Source organism: Culex quinquefasciatus, chromosome 2 (genome assembly GCF_015732765.1).
Source record: "Culex quinquefasciatus strain JHB chromosome 2, VPISU_Cqui_1.0_pri_paternal, whole genome shotgun sequence".
NCBI classification, from domain to species: Eukaryota; Metazoa; Arthropoda; class Insecta; order Diptera; family Culicidae; genus Culex; species Culex quinquefasciatus.
In genome coordinates, this window is record NC_051862.1 from 170,507,725 (window position 1) to 170,528,654 (window position 20,930).

General features: G+C 33.8%; 1 protein-coding gene across 1 annotated transcript in view; it reads right to left on the reverse strand.

The window, feature by feature from the left end:
* The window catches only part of LOC6041372 (zwei Ig domain protein zig-8), a 53,511-nt gene that overhangs the window by 8,613 nt on the left and 23,968 nt on the right, over positions 1-20,930 (reverse strand). The window contains exons 3-4 of the mRNA XM_038257109.1: positions 4,405-4,601; positions 371-448 (exon numbers count right to left, since the gene is read on the reverse strand). Coding sequence (XP_038113037.1) covers positions 371-448; positions 4,405-4,601 — 275 coding nt within the window. The remainder of the gene's footprint in view (positions 1-370; positions 449-4,404; positions 4,602-20,930) is intronic.

Here is a 20,930-nt window from a genome sequence, read left to right on the forward strand (position 1 = left end):
CTTGTTAGCTGGATTGTGTTTTGTTACCACGTAAATACTTGGACTCAATCGTAATTCGTGGCAAACATATTAGTTTCAGTCCGGTCCTACAGCACCAGGAATCCTAATTAGGAACAAATCGGCAGTGTTCGTTACTCGTAATGAGCATCACAATGACATTTTGGATGCTGCTCTGATGTTAATGATAATTCAATCAATTAGTAGCTCTTTTCATTTTGAATAGCAAAAAGCTTGTTAATAGTTGCGCAATTTGATTTTTTTTACAGTTTTATAATGTTTATTGCAGAAACCAACAATGTGTTCAAAATTCCAATATATCAAAATAAAAAAAAAATAAACCTTAAACAGTAAGACCTTGAATAATATTTACCTGGAATCGCTCATCGGACGTGTACACAACCATTCCCGCTGACAGGATGTGTAGATCTCGCTTTCTGATCCAGGAAACCTGTTGAAAGATAAATGGGCTGTGAAAAAAAAAATCCACTCATAACTGTCTCATCAATTCTCCCCTGTCAGGTTGAATTTACCACTCGATTAGACTCCGGTGAAAGCTCAAATTTTCCCTGCTGGTAAGAACAAGGTGGAAAATTTCCGATTTTTTGTACGTCATTATCTAGTGTTGTACTTTTCCATAATGCAATTTATTTCTAAAAATTTTGAAAAATGCTTTTCGACTCAAACTTTTAACTTTACCTCATCCAGACATGTTTTGATTGCTGATTGCAAGCTATGAAAAAACGCTTCCCCAAAAGCAAGAGGCCCGGATTAATGGATTTGCCTCGCAAAGGCAGTGTGCCTGGCCTGGCATTTTACCTGGTTAAGGCTGAGAACATCACTCAGCCCCGGCTTTTTTTGGTCGGTTCTTATTTTTGCCAAGATTAGCCGCGCAAAATGATTTATGGACCAAATTATTTTAATAAGGTAAACTTACACGATTTAGATCGCGCCAGGGATGATAACGGAGTGTTTATTACCCCAAAATTGGAGGGAAAAGTCTCAGCGGATTAAAAATTGGGCGTGAGCGATGAAGGGGTAGGGTTTGGGGTGTTCAGCAAAGAATCCTTTTAGGCCCTTGGGCAAGGAAAAAAAAAAGAAATATTATCTTATTAAACCCAACGGCAAACAAATCCTGAGCAACACAGACACTTGATTGCACTAAGAAGGAGAATTGTGATTAAAGTGACCATGATTTAAACTTTTAATTTAAATTTAGCCCATTAACGGTATGTTGACTTTTTTTAATGTAACAAAATATCTGAAGGTAAGCTTTGATGGAAATATTAATGGAGAAGAAGTGCAAAAAAACTTTAAAAAACTTTTGAAATTGACTTACCAGAAGGTTTCTAGTAGCAGATGTCTTTATTTATTATGCATTAGCAATCAAATTAGGCTTCTTCAGCGTTTAAGTTAAATTTGGTTTTTTTTAATTCAAAATAAAAATTAGCTAAGTAATTCACAGAATCCATCAAACAAAATTTTCGATATTGTTTTCAGAACAGCGTTATTTTTATTTCAAGCTCAAATATTGTTAGAAAAAAAATATTTAAAATGAAATGCCTATGAGCAGTTCTCTACGGAATCGGTATTTTTACTTTAATTTTAATTTTTGTATTTTTTAATCCGGCTGAAACTTTTTTGGTGCCTTCGGTATGCCCAAAGAAGCCATTTTGCAACATTAGTTCGTTCATATAATTGTCCATACAAATTTGGCAGTGAAAATTCAAAAATCTGTATCTTTTGAAGGAATGAGAATCGATTTGGTGTCTTCGGCAAAGTTTAGGGTATGGATATGGACTACACTGAAAAAAAATGATACACGGTAAAAAAAAATTGGTGATTTTTAATTTCACTTTTTGTCACTAAAACTTGATTTTCAAAAAACACTACCTTTAATTTTTTATTATTTTTTTATATGTTTTAGAGGTCATCAAATGCCAACTTTTCAGAAATTTCCAGAATGGGCAAAAAATCTTTGACCGAGTTATGATTTTTTGAATCAATGAAGATTTTTTCAAAAAATTGAAATATTGATCTCAAAAAATTTTCAATTTCATTTTTTGATGTAAAATCGAATTTGCAATCAAAAAGTACTTCAATGAATTTTTGATAAAGTGCACGGTTTTCAATTTATAGCCATTTTTAAGTTAACTTTTTTTGAAAATAGTCGCAGTTTTTCATTTTCTAAAATAAGTGCCCATGTTTGCCCACAATTGAAAAACAAATTTTTGAAAATCTGAGAAAATTCTCTATATTTTGCTTTTTTGAACTTTGTTGATATGACCCTTAATTGCTGAGATATTGCCATGCAAAGACTTAAAAACAGGAAAATTTATGTTTTCTAAGGTTTACCCAAACAACCCACCAATTTCTAATGTCGATGTCTCAGCAACTAATGGTCCGAAATGCAATGTTAAAATATGAAACATTCGTGAAATTTTCCGATCTTTTCGAAAACAATATTTTAAAAAAATTTATATCAAGACTAACATTTCAAACGGGCCAAACATTCAATATAACGCCCTTTTGAAATGTTAGTCTTGATTTAAATGGTGGGTTGTTTGGGTGAGACTTATAAGAAAATATAAATTTTCATGTTTTTTAACCTTTGCATGGCAATATCTCAGCAACTAAGGGTCGTATCAACCAAGTTCAATTAAGCAAAATTTAGAGAATTTTCTCAGCTTTTCAAAAATATTTTTTTTCAATTGCGGGCAAACATGGGCACTCATTTAAAAAAGAAAAACTTTGACTATGTTCAAAAAAGTTAACTGAAAATGGCTATTACTTGACTACGGTGCACTTTATCAAAAATTCACTGTGGTATTTTTTGATTGCAAATTCGATTTTACATCGAAAAATGAAGTTGAAAAATTTTTGCAACCAATATTTCGATTTTTTGAAAAAATCTGTATTGATTCAAAAAATTATAACTCGGTCAAAGATTTTTTGCCCATTCTGGAAATTTCTGAAAAGTTGGCATTTGATGTCCTCTAAAACATATCAAAAAATAAAAAAAATTAAAGGTAGTGTTTTTTTGCAAATAAATTTTTAGTGACAAAAAGTGAAATTAAAAATCACAAAAAAAATTTACCGTGTATCTTTTTTTTTCAGTGTAGTCCATATCCGTACCTACAACTTTGCCCAAGACACCAAATCGATCAACAAATCCTTCAAAAGATACAGATTTTTGAATTTTCACATATCATTTTTGTATGGAAAGCTACCAAATTTGTATGGAAAATTATATGAACGAACTAATAATGCAAAATGGCTTCTTTGGACATACCGAAGGCACCAAAAAAGTTTCAGCTTTTATTTGGATCCTTTGTAATTTTTCTAAATTTCCTAAAGTGTCTTCCTTGACCTGATTAACAGTGTAAACTAACAATTTGTCGTATCCAATAAACCAACAAATTACAAATTAAAATAAAAAAATACAAAAAAAAATCGAAAGACTCTCTCTCAGAGAATTGCTCCTATTTATCAGGTAAACATAAAAGTATCGCAAGAATTTTTTTTTAATTTAATAATATCAGGTGAAAAATCTCCTATTGCAAACTTTCTCAACAATAAAAAATGCCTCAAAATCTTGAAGGAATTCGAAGAGCAGTGATAAAAATACACATTTACAGTTATTTTTTTCTGAGCTAGTGTGACATTGCATGTTATAATTATAGGAAATGCGATACAAGGGGGGGGGAGGTAAATTATGGATGATTCTAGCGTGACTTACTTTATAGATGTAGCCTATTTTTGTATGATATATCTCAGCAGCTAGGAAAAATGCACTTTTGCTTGGAATTGAAAAAAAAATCATGAAATCCGCAGGTTTTGTCAAGAATTGCGCTCATTGCTAAAACCGTTTGTAATATTGTGTAGAAATGCGAGATTTAAAATCATTAAAAAACTGAAGAGAAAAAAAGTCTGAATTGTTTCAAAAATCGATGGAAAATAGACGTTCTTGATATTAAAACACCTAAAACAATATGACCAAATAAATCTTTTGGACAATTGAAAAATGGTTAAAGATTTAATAAAACTAATTTTAATTTTCGAATCCATGGTTTTTTTTTATTTTTTTGTTGCATTTTTTAAGCCCTCTCAGATACATTTTGTATTTTGAAGTTTAATTGAGGTTTGTCCAAGTTACAGCCTTTTTAAAACAAAATACGATTTTGAATCATAGAACTTTGTGTCCCGATTTGTCCCACTTCCCGTTGACCTAGAGTGCTCATATTTTGACCAGATGATTCAACTTCAAATCACATCATTCAAAAATAAAGCATAATGAAGCCTTTCAAACTGCCACCTCGTGATCTGGGGAAACCCCCCTTGGGAGTGAATCCTTTTGAAACCAAGGTAAAGAAAAAAGCAACAAGAAGCCTCCCCAGCAGCACTTACCCATTTATCGCCAATCTGCTCGACGCGGCAGTTGATGAATGCCGTCTGGCCGACCCGGGTCGTGACGTTCCGCGGGATGTCAAAGTCAAAGTACGGATGGGGGGAGAACTTTTTGATGACACTGTGGTAATGCTGTTGCTGGGCCTCGGCACCGGGGCCACCTCCGCCGTCGCTGCCACCGCCGCCGCTGATGATGCCTGTTTGAAATGAAAAAAAAAAGCAACAGTAAAAACACGTCAAATTGGCCAAATCAGGGGGAAAATTGCGAACGTGTGAGTGTGCGGTTTTGACGCGGAAATGTCAACTGCATTTGACAGTCATCACCTTTACGAAGGTGAATGGCGGGAATGGTGAGAAAATGTCACGCAATTCATTTGGAGGTTAATTTTTAAAGGAGATAAAATAAAACAATTTACGTTGGAAGCGTTGGACCAAATGAAGGGAGATAATTTTTTATTTCATTAGAATAAATTTGTGTGCCAGGTCTAATAGCGATCAAATTTTATTTTTTCCTTCTAGACATTGTAATGTTTAGACATGAACAAATTAAACATGCTTTACTATTTAATACGACACTTTATTGATATCCGGGCTGATTACAATACTTCTCTATCGAACCTAATTGCCATAATTTGGAAATGACTACAGAAAGTGTTATGGAATCTTCTTGAAAAATATATTTTTGCATAAGAGTTTAATAACAGTCTATGTTATCATAACAAAATTTGTTATCGGTCTGATATTGGTTGAAAGCCAAAACAACTTTGGAATATAATTTTTTGTTATGGAAGAATACCTACAACTGTTATTGGGATGATCGGATTTGTTGTTAAAATAACAAAAAAAAAACAATGATTTATTTGAAGAATAGCTAAAAATGTTACTAGTCTGTTATTGCAATAACAATTCAATAACAAATAAATCATGACGACGAATAACAAATCTTGTTATAAATAACATAATATGTTATTGGCCTAGTATTTTCAAATATCAAAAAATTGTATTCCCAGGTTATTACCGTCTGCTCGGGTATAGATGTTTGATATGGTACAACTTTTATAGTGACCAAGGAAGTTCCACTAGTTTAGAAATACTAATATCAACTCAATAAACAGCTAAAAAAGCACTGTGCTGTCAACAAACTGTTCTTAATGCTTACAATTGCATTAATAACATATTGTAAAAAACGTTTAATAATTATTAGTAAAAAAAAAGTAAAGCGTAAATGAAAATATGATTTTATTTTATATTCTTGAAAACTTCAAAAGTCAAAATAATTTTGTTTAGTTAAAGTTATTTCCGAATATTAATATAATCAGAGGGCAATCTTTTTTTCAGGGCACTTCAAAACTTTGATGTAGTTTTCTAGTGCAATGAGCTGAAAACATATTGAAAAGCATTCATTTTGAACATGTTTGAGTTTTATGAAATTTTTAATGTACAGTACCGAAGAAAAAAAAATCCACAACAATTTTGTAGTTGTTATAACTTAGATTTTGTGAAACCGATATGATTGCAAACCAATTGTACTGCTGTATAATGCATGTTCCATTAGGGTGCCCAGAATATGGGACTTTTTCTCGCTCCACAAGCTGAATATTATTCTTTGGGCCAAAATATGAGCAAAATCTGTCAAAATTTACCCATTGATACTCGAAGGTGAAGTTTGTATGGGAAAAATCGATAAATGTATGGAAAACCCAAATTTCTTACGGTTTAGTCTGCACGGTGCCCTACCTCAATCCAAACATTCCGAAAAGTGAGATTCTTATTGAATTTAATGCTCTACAACTTTGTAGAACATACCAAAACTAGAAAACTTGATCCTGAAACGTTATCAGCGATTTAAAAAAGTAATTTTTGCATGAAAAACATTTTTTTCATCAACTTTAGGCTCGGGTATCAATGGGTTAATCTCAACCAATTTCGCTTGAAATGTTGAAATTGTGGCTTAATATTTAGATTTTAATTTGTTTGACCCCTCCCCTTGCTGAATTTGCTCTTGCATTATTTTAAACTTTGCTACCTGAAAATTTGCTCCATATGTACGATTAAAATTAGTTTTGCAAGGAAAAAAGCGTCGATTTGTCTTTTCATAAAAAAAAATCTCGAAAAACATGTCACATACTTAGCTGATGCAAAGTTAAAAAAAATGCAACAAGCATGGAAAACTCACAATTTTCCCCCAATGTAGACAGTTGTCCATACTAAAAATAACTTTTTAATTAAGCAACAAGTTATCGTAAATGCAAAACGCACACACACACACACACACACACACACACACACACACACACACACACACACACACACAAACGAGTCCTGGATCAACCCTCTATGACTTGTGGACCTTTTTGTGTACGATTGACCCACAGATTTTAAAAAAATTACAGTTCATGAATAGCGTGTGGGGAAGGGTTGTTTAAATTAGCTCGGGAAACAGATTTGAACAAAATTTGATTTGACAAACACTCGAAACAAATAAAAGATTGAGAGAATTTAAACTAGCAGCATTTTATTCATTACAAATAAATCAAATTTAAAAAAAATCTCAACAATAAATTTCGTGGCCAGCGGAAAATTGATTTTCCGAAAAATTGTGAAGTTTTGAGCTTTGGTGTCTCGAGAAGAGTTGTTGCAAATGGGAAGGGGCAACTTTTGGCTTGGTTGAACATTTTGGTGGTTCACCATTAGAGTGTTTTCGAAAAACTAACTTTTCTAAAATATTTTTGGAATTTGTTTGTCTTCTATAAAGTTGTTGGACCTGCCAATCCAAGCAACTTTGTCGAAGACACCCAAAATTTTATCTCGAAATCTACACCTTCTATGACTAAACATAGAGAAAGCAAGAAAGTAAGAAAGCAAACAAAAACCAAAAAAAAGTCCTGATATATGCCCTATAAAAATCATTTGATTTTTCAACTGTTCACCTATTTTCACAACCAAATCTGTATTTGCAGACCAAAGTAGGTATATTTTCCCATTTCGGGAAATCCGGGACATAATATAAAATTTCCCAGGAATTCTGCCCCGGGAAATTCCGGAATGGGACGCATTACTTTCAACATCAAATTTGAGTTCTGCAAACCCATTTTTAGTCTAATTTGAGCATTTTTTTTTTTCAAAATATCATCACCGGCATTTTGGCCGATTTGTATTTTATAAATTACAAATCACTTTATCGTGGTCTTGGGGATCGTACTTAAAAGAATAAAAACATATAAAACATAAATAACAAGCCATAGATTCAGTGTTTGTATTAAAACAGTGTTTTTAAATGCATTTCACATCTGTTCAGTCGTTTTGTTATCGTTAGTTTTCAAAATATCTTAATATTGACGAAATTATTTTTAATTTCGTGGAAAAAAAAAATCTTTTTGCGGTACAGATCATTTGATTTACAAAAAAAAATCAAAATATTTTAAGACAACCTCAAACATTCTAAAAACATAAACTTTTAAAAATATTGGCAAAGGCCTATGGCGTCATCCATAAAGTATGTCACGCTAAAATCGGCTAAAAAGTATTCAAGAAATTATCTAGCGTGACGTCACGATCTCATTGATCCCCCCTCCCCCCTTGTCACACTTTGTAACGCTTGCGAAAACCCCCCTCCCCCCTTAGAGCGTTACGTACTTTATGGATGACGCCTTTTCATTAATATAAAAATAACTTTCAATTTCGGGAAACCGGGACAAAATATTAAAAAAAACCGAGATTCTGGAACTTCCGATTTTGGAAACATCTCATCAACTTATCTTGGAATCTTTTTCAAAAACTGCTCATCAATTATCAAAAAAAAAAAAATCTTTTATTAATTAAGGAGAGCTGTTCATGTTGCATACATTCACATACATTGTTTTTTTTTAACTTTTCAGCTTAAAGAACGCAATAAATCACAACAAGTACTGTTTGAAATGGCATAAATCGTAATAAAATGTAAGTCGGGATTTAAAAAATCTGAAAATATTATTTTCAAGCAAGATTTACTATTAAATATTTAACATCTGATTAATGGTTTCGAAGATCTCATGGGTTGAAATTTGTTGGTCAAGTGGATAGAACTTAGAAAAAACGCATTTATGTTAACTTTCATTCTTTGCAAGGAAACAAAGGTTAGTTCATCAATGTCCAAAAAAGCAATTTGTAGAGAATTTTCTCAAGTTTGCCTCAGTGGAGTCGCTGGTCGGCAGTTGGACTCGCAATCCAAAGGTCGCCAGTTCGAATTCCGCGATGGAAGGAAACTAGGTGTAAAAAGAGGTTTGAGGGTTCTCCACATCCAAGCCTTCGGACGCATAGGTTTGAGTAGAAATCTTGCAATAGAGACCGCCAAGACCTGTTTGTTGTCGAGCGAATAACTTGCTAGAGAATTTTCTCAGCTATTCGAATATATTTTTATAAAAGAAGACTACAATTTTGTTGAATATTCAATCCTTAAAAATGGCTACAATGGGTGCACTTTATCAAAATTTTAAAAAAGTTTTTTTTCGGTTTTAAAATTCAATTTTACATCTTAAACACATTTTCAATACATTCCAAAAAAACACTATTTTCGTTAAAAAAAAATCAAAGTTTGGGTTAAAAAAGTAAAAAAATGTGTAAATTTGAAAGGTGTAATTTTGGAAGGAATAACCTTTTTAATGATGCAATTTTACCTAAATTCAGACTGAAAAAGTGACACCAGAAAAGTAGTGAAATTTCACATTTTCAGAGGTAAAATTACACACTTTTTCTGACATAAAAGATGTACCGCTTCCCAGATGTTATTTTATCATGATTTTATTTTCTTTGTGTAGCTCAAAAGTTATCACTTTTTGTAAACTAAAACATACAAAAAAAATCGACGTCAGGGATACCCGCTGATTCGATTCCTTAGGCAAAAAATAAGTAACCATGAGAATTTTAAGCGAATTCGGTTAAGGGTTAAGGGTTGCTTTTTATCGTTGAAGTTGGTGAAAAAAAAATCTGTTCTTACAGAAACGTCTTTTTTAAATCGTTGATGAGGCTGGTTCAAATTGGCCCGAAAAATCAGGGGGCAGAAAAATATTTTTTTCAATAATCTTCAATATTTCAATGAAATTTAAGTGCAATCAGTTGAAATCAATTTAAAATGCATTCCCCTGCGTTTAGAATCATTTTTATCATCTTTGGATTGGCTTAAAAATCTTTTGAATTTTTGAAAATTTTCGATGTTTCTTATTACAAAAAGTTTTTTTTCGCTAAAATTTTTGTTTTCGTTAAATTTTACATTTTTTGAAAACTAATGATTGCAAAAAAACTGAACTAGTGTAAAATGCATTTAAAAATACCTTTTCCATGCAAATGTTGAAACTATGGTTTGTTATTTCAATATTTTTAATTACCCCCTCAACCCCCATGATTACGGCCAGGGCCGAGGGACAAAAACTTTGAAAAATATTCGCATTGGCCTAACTCGCCAGGGTTAACTCTTATAGTTTTGCGGTCTTCGACAAAATTGTTTGTCATAAAATACATAATAAATTACATAAGAATCTAATGATCCGACATGTTTAACGCCCCCTTTTGGTGGAATTTTTATTTTTTTGGTTTTTTCCATATTTTTTTTCGAATTTTTCCATACAAACTTCAACAATAAAAAGCTAACCTCAACCCTTATCGAATTTGGCTCAAAATTGGCACAGTTTCTTATTTTTACCTAAAGAATCGAGACAGGCGGTATCTCTTACGATTTTCCAAAATTTTCATTTTATCTTGTCACCCTAGTAAGAAAATCAATTCCAATCCACGACCCCTTCATTTGGCAAGTGCCATTGTTATTTTTTTCCATTTTTTTTGATCTCCATCCGGAGCATGTGGTCGTAAAAATTAATTCAACGACTTCACTCTCGAGCTCGAGTTTATTAATTCTGTGCCCAGGACATGTACGAACCAGCTCGATCCTTGTTGTTTTGGCCATTTTGTTCGAGCGTGTGTGTAACATGGTCATCAACGGGGTGGGGACACGTGTCCTTGTAGACACTGTTTCTGGTCGTGCCGTTTTGTTAAGTTTCGTAAGGGCACAGAAGTTATGGATCAATTCTTTGTAATAAATTTTGCAGAGACTTTGGAGGAAGGAATCTTCCGAAGAAATGTGTGTCGTCTTGTCAAAGCTGGACCTCCACTTTTCTGTTCAATACTGGAATAAAGTGCGAAGAAAGTATGGCAATAAATTTCCAATATTATTGGCTCGGGAATCACGGCAATAAATAATTTATTGTCTTTCATTTTGGCTGGTGGACTCCATCGAAGGGAAAGGGGGGGGGGGATTATGGGAGGATGCTGCTTGTTCATCACAAAAAGTGAAAAAAAAATAAAGAGCAAAGTGGGTTGGTTCCTAGGATGATCTGGGAGGATGTTTTATGGGCGAGTAGCGGCAAATGTGTCTTTTAGTGACTCTACGGTAGAGTGCTCCGGTTCAAATCCATCCAAGTGTCCATATGGCGTGGTCCATTGATACGAAAAGGAGAACAAAATATTGTGTCGTCAAGTGTGGACAGTGAATCAGATAATTCCTTTATGATTGCGTCGAACATGACAATCTGTTAGGTTTGGCTTAGGTCAAGCACGTCGATTTCTTGCCAATTCACTTGAAAAGTGCTGATGTTCGACCATGTTTTACATGAAATCGAAGTATAATATCGATCCCAGATTCGAAAGCACTTTTAAAATTTAAACGATTCGACGTTTTTTTTGTATGCCGCCCCAATCCTATCTTCATTATTACTAATGAATCGAAACATTCTAAATCCAATTTTGCCGATTCCCTCCTTCTTTAGTCTCATGCCCCGACGAAGCCTTTGTTAGACCCATGGCCAAAACCGTAACCAAAACCAAAGGAGGAAAAAAAACATCGAGGCCAACATCAGATAAAACTGCCAGTTGATTCGACGAACTACCCCCTATTATATCGGTCGGTCATAAGGTTCGAGAACATTGGACCGTGTGGGGGGGCTCATCCAACCGTGAGGCACACTGAGACTGACTGGCTGGTTCATTTTCGAGATTTTCCTTCAACTCAGCAAAGGAAAAGATGAAAAAGGGTTCAATCGGTTGTTTTTCCGAGGCTTTTCCTTATCTCAGATTATGAAGAATGTGGTTTCGCGTAGGACTGCAACGGCAAACTCTTTCATCTTTCGTCTTATTAACAATGTCAGGCGAACATATTTCCGACATTCGGTGATTTCTTGACGGATTTGGGGTGAAAGGTGGGATGCTGGGTGGGGAGTGACAACATTTAGAGGCTGATGGATCTGATGATTGAAGCGGTTTTCGTGGTGATCAGCTGAGCAGTGATTGAATGTTTGACAAGGTGACATTGCCGTTTCCAAATGTTCCACAATCGCTGCGAATGATCTATTCGAAGATATATAAGAAAATTTGCTGGTTGGCTAATTTATTCAAAGTGATTTGATCAAGTTTTCTGTTTTCCCCTTTTTTTCTCAGCAAACTTAATCGTGTTTATTCTCCTTTGATGTTAGGAAAAGTCATTCATCAAATGATCATAAACCAAGAATCTTTAACATTTGTATTTTTAATTACGCTGATTCTTATAACGGACTTTTATGTTAAGGGGTTACATACATGTAAATCGGCCAAAATGTCAGAGGTTGGTTTGAGCACACACTTATAGTTTTTTAATCTGTTTTCAGGGCATTAAAATATACATTTTATTCTATCAAGAAAACAAATTTGAAGACATTTGGTTGTACAGTTGCCGAGATAAAGCTATTTGAAGTTAGCAGTTTTAAAAAACGGGTGCTACGATGTCTCAACACTGTCTCGACAAAATCGGCTCAATTTCGGAGAAGACTCGTAAACCCGGTTCCGTGTGCATGACGAAGGCCGATTTTCAAAAAGTTTGTTTTTAAAAAAGATAAAAATATATTTATGTTTTCCATATAAAAGTCGACAGTTTTTGATTTTTGTATTTTTTAAAAATGCTTAATTTGAAAATCGGGCTTCGTCATGCACACGGGACATGTCTTGCGAATCTTCTCCTCAAATTTCAGACTATCCCATCTCGAGTTATCGTGAAACCCGTCAATCAACTCGCTGTTTAGAGAAAAACGCTCGCTAAGTTTGACAATTCACTTTGCGCATGGCAAAATTTTGAGCTTTAATCGTCTCTTACTAAGTTTAAGCATGAGCTATCTTCATGAAAATTTTAGGAGTGACTGAAAATCATCTTTTAAGTTGATTCAATAAATTTTCTGTGTTATGAAATTCTGGATTTTTTACATGTATGTAACCCCTTACACTGTCAGGAAATCGATTCCCGTAATTGGTCTGTACATTTTTTGATAACATTTTCAAAATATGGTTTGTCAATATTTTTTATATTTTTTTACACATTATCTAGAAGCTTTTTTAACATCTTTAGCAATTCCACAAAAAATAGTTGACATAACTTTATTTTTTTTACCTTAAAATCCGAAAGGCTCATTAAAAACAGGTAACATTTGGTTTTGATGGAAATTTGGGTGATTAGGGCATTTTTGAAAATTTAACTTTTCAGGAATAATTTTGGGAGTCTTTTTGTCTTCTTAAAAGCCATTGGGCTAATCCAAGTAACTTTGTCGAAGACTCCACAATTTTTACCACACATTTACGCCTTTTGCGACCAAATTTATTTTTGTTTTTTTGAAAAGTCAGTGTGGACGTAAAAAAGGAGAATAAACAAATAATAAATATCTCGAAAAATTGCTAGCAAAATTTCAAGTGTCAGGAAAATCAAAATATGAACAAAGACCGACATTTTTTCAGCGAGAAAATTACACAGAAAAACATAAGCTGGACAGTTTTCGAATTTCGTGAGGGTTTTTAGACATTTTGAAATTAAGATATCTCGAGTTCGAAGCAAATACCCCTGATCATTTTGTCAGCGTTTGAGTCGAGATATTTAAATTGTGAATTTACTACCTTGAAATGACTATAACTTTTTAGCTTTGAGTCTAAATTGACTTTTCAAAAATGTTTATTTTTTAGTGCTCTAAAAGTGTTTCGAAGGCAACTTTTCTTTAAAAAATAACTCTGAATTTCTACGTTTAAAAAACTGATTTTTAAAGGTTTAAGAACCTGCTTGGTTGCATGAGCGTCGCGACGCTTGCCACAATATTTTCTGCAGGAGCAAAAAGTGCTGCCAGACCCGAGCAGACGGAAATAACTTGGGAAGGTCAGTTTTTGATATTGTGAGAAGATCGAAATATGTTATTGGGATGATCGGATTAGTTGTTAAAATAACAAAAATCAATAACAAAGATTTGTTCGAAGAATAACTTAAACTGTTATTATGTTGTTATTGCAATAACAAACCAATAACACAGAAGGAATCATGAAGGAATAACAAGATTTGTTATTTTGTGCGGAGAGGTGGAGCAGCATAATAACAAAAAATGTTATTGAACTGGTATGTCTCCATAACAAAAAAAGGTATTGTTTTGGTTTATTTGTAATTTGCAAATAAACCTGCAGTTGCCATAACTCCTCTGTACTAGTCAGGGCTGCAGAGTCGGGTACCTCCAAGCGACTTTGAATCCATACTTTGAAGACAACTCCGACTCTGGATGCAGGATATGACGTCAACGACGACTTTAGCTCTCCAAAAATACCCGACTTCACAGATTCCGACTCCAAGTAAAAGTTGCTGAAAATTAGATGAATCCGATGCAGTCTCCGAGGTCACACTCCAGCTCGAACTTCAACGTCAGCTCCGACTTCCTGGCTCTGTGAAAATAATAACAGTTTTTGTTATTCACACTTCAAAAATTATCAATAAATAAATCAATTCCGTTAGGGAATATAACAAAATAAAAAAAAAGAACTCTCAAAAGTTAATTTATCGGATTAATTTTAGCTTGAAACCCCATTTCATGGTGAAATAATGACCCCGATGAAATTGGTCAAAATTATTTCATAGTTCTAGCCAATTTTAGTAAAATCCCTTAGGGGGTATATCAAATAATTAAAAAAATCAACTTTCAAAATTTCAACTTTTTAGAATAATTTTAGCTTAAGGACCCCATTTCATGGCCAAAATAATGACCCTGACGAAATTGGTCAAAATTATCCCATAATTCTAACCATTTTAAACTAAGTCCTTTAGGGGGTATATCAAATAATTAAAAAAATCAAATTTCAAAATTTCAACTTTTTAGAATAATTTTAGCTTAAGGACCCCATTTCATGACCAATATAATGATCCCGACGAAATTGGTAAAAAATATCCCATAGTTCTAGCCAATTTTAACAAAGTCCCTTAGGGGGTATATCAAATAATTAAAAAAATCAACTTTCAAAATTTCAACTTTTTAGAATAATTTTAGCTTAAGGACCCCATTTCATGGCCAAAATAATGACCCCGACGAAATTGGTCAAAATTATCCCATAGTTCTAGCCAATTTTAGCAAAGTCTCTTAGGGGGTATATCAAATAATTTAAAAAATCAACTTCCAAAATTTCAACTTTTTAGAATAATTTTAGCTTAAGGACCCCATTTCATGGCCAAAATATTAACCCCGACGAAATTAGACAAAATTATCCCAAAGATCTAAACATATTTAACAAAAGAAAAAATAATAACAGATTGTGTTATGGACACTTAGAAACTTTTCCATTTGTGCGATTTGTGGTAATTGTATTTCTAAGTCAGTATACCGAACGAATAACAAATTTTGTTATTAGGAGAGTTTTTGAAATGTATAACATTTCCTCTTATTGGCGTGTTATTAAACATTTTCAATATAATATCACTTCAATACCAAATTTTGTTATTTTATCAGAAACTGTTATTATTTGTTCTTCTTGAAGTTGAACTTCAGGTTAAAATAATAACACTTTTTGTTATTTTAACAGGATTTGTTATTGAAATATTATTAATTTTGTTATTACCGTCTGCCCGGGGAAGAGCATTCGCATGGAGATGGTGATCTTAGCGGGTTGCAGACTGGATTTCGTCATGTATATGTGATGATTGTCCAGCTAAGGTTGCATAGAAATTGATTAAAGGGAATTAAAACCAATTCTACCAGAACAGGACAGGCAGCACCATGAAAGCCATCCATTGCCGGCCGCTCCCATCTCCACCATACACCGGGACAGGAATAAGGATTAGGAGCACGGAAAGTGTTGATGCTAAACTTACTTAGAAAAAGGTAGCGAAACCGCAGGCTCTTTTTCCCAACCCTATTGTGGAACTCGATCAAACTGACCTTTTGACCAAATTTTATCGAATTTAAACAACAAGGCTGCGTAAGCGTCACGTGGAGTTGGTATTTGTGAAAGGTAAAGGTCTGGGAGTCGCCCTAAGCAAGCGATACGACCAGTTGCATAAATCAGGTTAACGGATAAACTATTATTCTCAAGGCAAGCAATCGAATGCTGCTGTTGAGACAATTCCCGTTTAACGAATTTGCGGAATTTAGAATTTTAGCAGATTAAAAAAATTATTCTCAAGCCAACAATAAGATGCTGCTGTTGAGACTGTTTACATTTAGTTAGTGTATTTTTTCATAATTTTATCCCGACGCGCATATTTGTTTAGGATCCAATATTAGACAGCCGGCTGTGGAAATAGAAGATCCCGTAATAAAATTCAATTGGTTAAAACGTACAGATTGTAGCAAAACTCGTTATAGCAAACTTATGAAATTATTTCTGAAATCCATCCTGTTGATGGAGTTGTAGAATTTTATCTGAATGCAAATCGTGGATAAAAATCTAATCTATGAATTAGAAAATAAATAAATCGGCAGTTGCGATGGCGGTGCAAACATACGGTACATTCCGAAGTATATCGATCGAGGCCAACCTCCTGTGGCCGAATGGTTACGGGTTTCGCCTCATAAGCGGAAAGTCATGGGTTCTTCTCAGGGTGGCAGCCTTAGGTTTATGTTCAGAGGTAGCAGCAACCGTATGAGTATAAAACGGTTGCTTCACGTGCTCTTCTAGCATGTGATCAATCTTGGGATATTCCTTTGCGCCTCTTCCCAAAATACTTTCCTCGTGTCTTCGCATGTAAATAATGCCCAGCCGATCGGTATTGCACTGCAGTCCAGTCGCTTTGTCCAGATCAGAGCAAAGGGAACACCGCAAAAGTAGCACCGCAAAAAGACAATTGTCTTTACAAGACCCCGCGCGGCAAATAATAGCTGCTGGGAAGAGCTTGAAAAATGACACGAAAAAATTGTCACCGCGGTTCTAGCGATACATAGCGCACAAGGCACAAGGAATGGAGTTTACAGCATCTAGATGGAACAGCACTTTCCCTCTCAATAGGGACTGTGTTATAGATCTGGAAATGCTTAATAACAGTAAAAATGGGTAACACGATACAATAGTCCTTGTAATCAGGATTCCGTGTCTTAATACTCAAACAGAAAAAAAAAAAATATCGATCGAGCATACTGGGATTAGAAAACGATTATTGTATTATATAACCATCTCGCACGCGCGTATACATACACACACACATCACGGTGTGTATTTTAGAACAAGCTAATGATAAAAAAAATCGGTATGTCCGATATTTGGCACCGTGAAAGAAGAGCTCTTTCCCGACATTTTGCGGGGTATACCGAAATATTTCGTCGGGGGGTCTAGAGCAACTATTTTTTTTGAAGATTATTTTTCGATTTTATGGGATATTTGTTCAAAAAAGTCACAGAAAATCGGTGCATTCATGTTGATATCACTCAAACTTCTTATTAATATGCCTTGGGGACTCTAACCAACTACATTTGACCAATATTTGACCTCCAATAAAAAAAATCGAACCAAATTTACCAGATTTCTAACATTCTTTGAAATTACTCCAAAATCCAAGCTGGAAACCCCTATACGACCGAAAGTAAATCTTTTCCTTGTACAATTTGTCATGAAAATACAGCAAAACATTGCCCGGATACGAATTTGAGTATTAAACAATGCAAAATATAGATTATTAAATATATAAGCTGTTTATTATCAATTGGTTCAAAAAAATATTTTCTCAATCCTCTGCCACATCACACTATTACATTTTAAAACATTTAAAAATCAATCACATTGTAGAAAACAGTTTTCTGAACAAGTTCCATAAAAAAGTTTCAGTGTTGGTTTAATATAAGCAGAGATATGCCCAATTTCCTGAAATAAATAGTGCCTTTCTCCAAAATTTCTTAATTTAATTACCTTTCACATGATGGTCACTGCCTACTAAGATATTTTTTATGATGATAATATTTTATTAAAACATAGAAATTATAACAAGTTTTGACGAAATTCATGAAAATTATTCTATAGCATTCATTACAAAACTTGGTAGGCAGTGCCCATCATGTGAAAGGTAATTAAATTAAGATATTTTGGAGAAAGGCACTATTTATTTCAGGAAATTGGGCATATCTCTGCTTATATTAAACCAAAACTGAATCTTTTTTATGGAACTTGTTCAGAAAACTGTTTTCTACAATGTGATTGATTCTAAAATGTTTTAAAATGTAATGGTGTAATGTGGCAGAGGATTGAAAAAATAATTTTCGGAACCTATTGGGTAATAAACAGCTTATTAAATAAATAATCTATGTTTTGCATTGTTAAATGCTCAAATTTGTATCCAGGCAATGTGTTGCTGTAATTTCATGACAAATTGTACAAAGAAAAGATTTACTTTCGGTCGAATCGGGGTTTCCAGCTTGGATTTTGGGGTAATTTCAAAGAAAGCTAGAAATCTGGTAAATTTGGTTCGAATTTTTGTTTATTGGAGGTCAAATATTGATCAAATGTAGTTGGTTAGAGTTCCCAAGGCATATTAATAAGAAATTTGAGTGATATCAACATGAATGCACCGATTTTCTGTGACTTTTTTGAACAAATATCCCATAAAATCGAAAAATAATCTTCAAAAAAAAGATGCTCTAGACCCCCCGACGAAATATTTCGGTATACCCCGCAAAATGTCGGGAAAGAGCCCTTCTTTCACGGTGCCAAACATCAGACATACCGATTTTTTTATCTTTGAGGTCTCGAAAAAATACACCGTGACATACACACATACACCCACACACACACAAACACATCAAGCATTATCATGGAACGAACTCACAGGGGAGATCCATCGATAAGTAGTGTAGAAAATCCTCATAAACACCGGCAAAGACAGCTACAGACTTTTCTACATTTGTACAGATTATCAACAAATCATTCGGCAACTCCGAAGTAAATAGGCAATCAAACGTCAAAATTACCCCCCACTAGAGGGCGCTGAAACTTGGGGTGATGTTTTCATTATAACCTACAGCGAGTAAATTGGTTTAAAATTTGAAATTGTTTTATTTCATCATGAAATCGACATTAATAGCAAATTATACCATTTTCAGGTTAGAAATAAATAGCTTAATTGATATAAACGAAAATATTTTTGTGATGGCCGATGTAACCTGTTCATTATCTGATTCAAAATAAGGGAATGTTTTAATCAACCAAAACCTAACTCATCAATTAAGAATGTAGATTATCCAAGTGGACAAATATTTTTTAAAGTCACTTCTACCATAAAATTAAAACTCTGCTTGAAAAATGATAATTGGAATGATTTTCAAAATTAGCAATCTAACCTCATTCTCGCGTTTTCAATCCGGATCTCAGAATTTTCAATGAAAAAGGCAACTTAGCGAAAAAATCTAAAAGTCAATCGATAGAACTTTTTATTTCTTACCTCCTGTTAACTTTATTTCATTCCAAAAGATCAATTTTCTTTAAAAAAACTTAAAATAGTTTTCACTCCCCTTTGCACTTATCGCGCAAAAACGTAAACGTAACCTTGCACCAAAGTTCTCCTACTCGAATGTAGGTGGCGAATCGAGTTTTTAGCTTTGATTTTGGGTGCCTATAAACAACTCCCGGGGTAAAAAGAGATGCTGTCATCTCTTTCTAGAACCGCGCGCGCTCTCTGGTGTCAAGTAGTGGAATCTTCTCCTGACAGATTATCCAAAGGAAAGAGAAATAGAATAACACAAAAACAAAAATGCCGGGTGGCGCACTAGGATTTTAACACTAGAAATTTCTTAATAATATTGAGTTTTTCTCTAATATTCCACTACGTACAGCACGTATGAAGTCTAAACTTCATCAAAAATGAAAAATAAGACTTCAACACTCTAAAAAACACCGAAAAAAACGAACTTTCTGCGGACCGCGACGCGCTTGCAACCGACTCAACGTTCACGAAACAGTTTTAATCCCAAAAAAAAGTGCTGCCAGAAGAGCTTGAAGATAAAGTTGATGTTTTCAGCGGAGGAGTTATAAACCCTGTAACATTTTAAATAGTGGTCGAATCTTTTCGCACTCTTCGGCAAAGTTGTTCCCTGGAACACGGACTATGAGCTCATAAGAAATGTAAAAAATGTTAAGGGACTCAAAACTGGCAAAAACCAAACGGGTTAAATCCCATTCAAAATTCAAAATCAAAGCGCCAAGTCCTGTAGCAACCAATCATATCATAAAGCTCATATTTGGGGTTCGGGCTCAGTATACCTAGGGATGATCCCCTAATGCCCTGAAATGCCCGCAAATTGACCCGTTTTGTTAGACCCTAATGGTTACACTCTGAAAAGTAATCCTGATGCAAAGTTACAAAAAACACGACATTTAAAAACGTTTTTTTTTTTGTTTGAATGAATTAATTAATCTCGCTAGGTTGCTGCAGAATCGAAAAGAAATTTAAATTTCCTATAAAATAACATGTCCTACGATATTTGACAGTAGAATAACGGAAAATTTTAAGCGATTTTAAAATTATTTTTCAACTGTTTTTAAAAAATCATAATTTTTTTCCGAAATATCGAGTACGGCATTAAATCGTTCCAATTTTAAATAAAATTCCCTATGCAATCAAATGTCTCTTTCCTCATGGTTTCGAGCAACAAAACACAGAAAAACCTGTCTTGGTTAACATCCAGGAAAAAAGATAGGGGTGGTACCACCTCACTATCACGAGATATCGAATAAAGGTAAGTTTTAAGGAAATCGAAGAGGAGTCGGGGCAACTTTTTTCTATTTCGTTTGAGTTGATGAGAATTACTCAGCGCCTTTTGTAAACAAATCCGTTTTTCGATTGTTTTTCGGTCAATATACGAATGAAAAATTAATAAAATACTTAATTTTTTTTCAAAAGACTAAGTATTAAGAAATTTTGTGTTCATAGATATCAAATTATGTTAAAATTCACTCAAATAAATCCTTTGATCTTATTTAAAAAGTATAGAGTATAATTTGTGTTCAAAATCACTTAAAAGGAAGTACACAGTAGGGTGGCTTGACGTTTATATGGAAAATCACCAAAATTTGTCCAATTCAATCAAAACAGAAATTTTCTGATAGTAATTAGAGTAATAATTTTTACTTTTCTGCCAATTAAAAAAGGGATGCAGTGTTTGTAGCAGTTTTTCAATTGGCATTGGTGTAATTTAATAAACTGAGTTTTATTTAGTTTGCTTCTGCGCAGACAGCCACACCATAATCAAAGATGT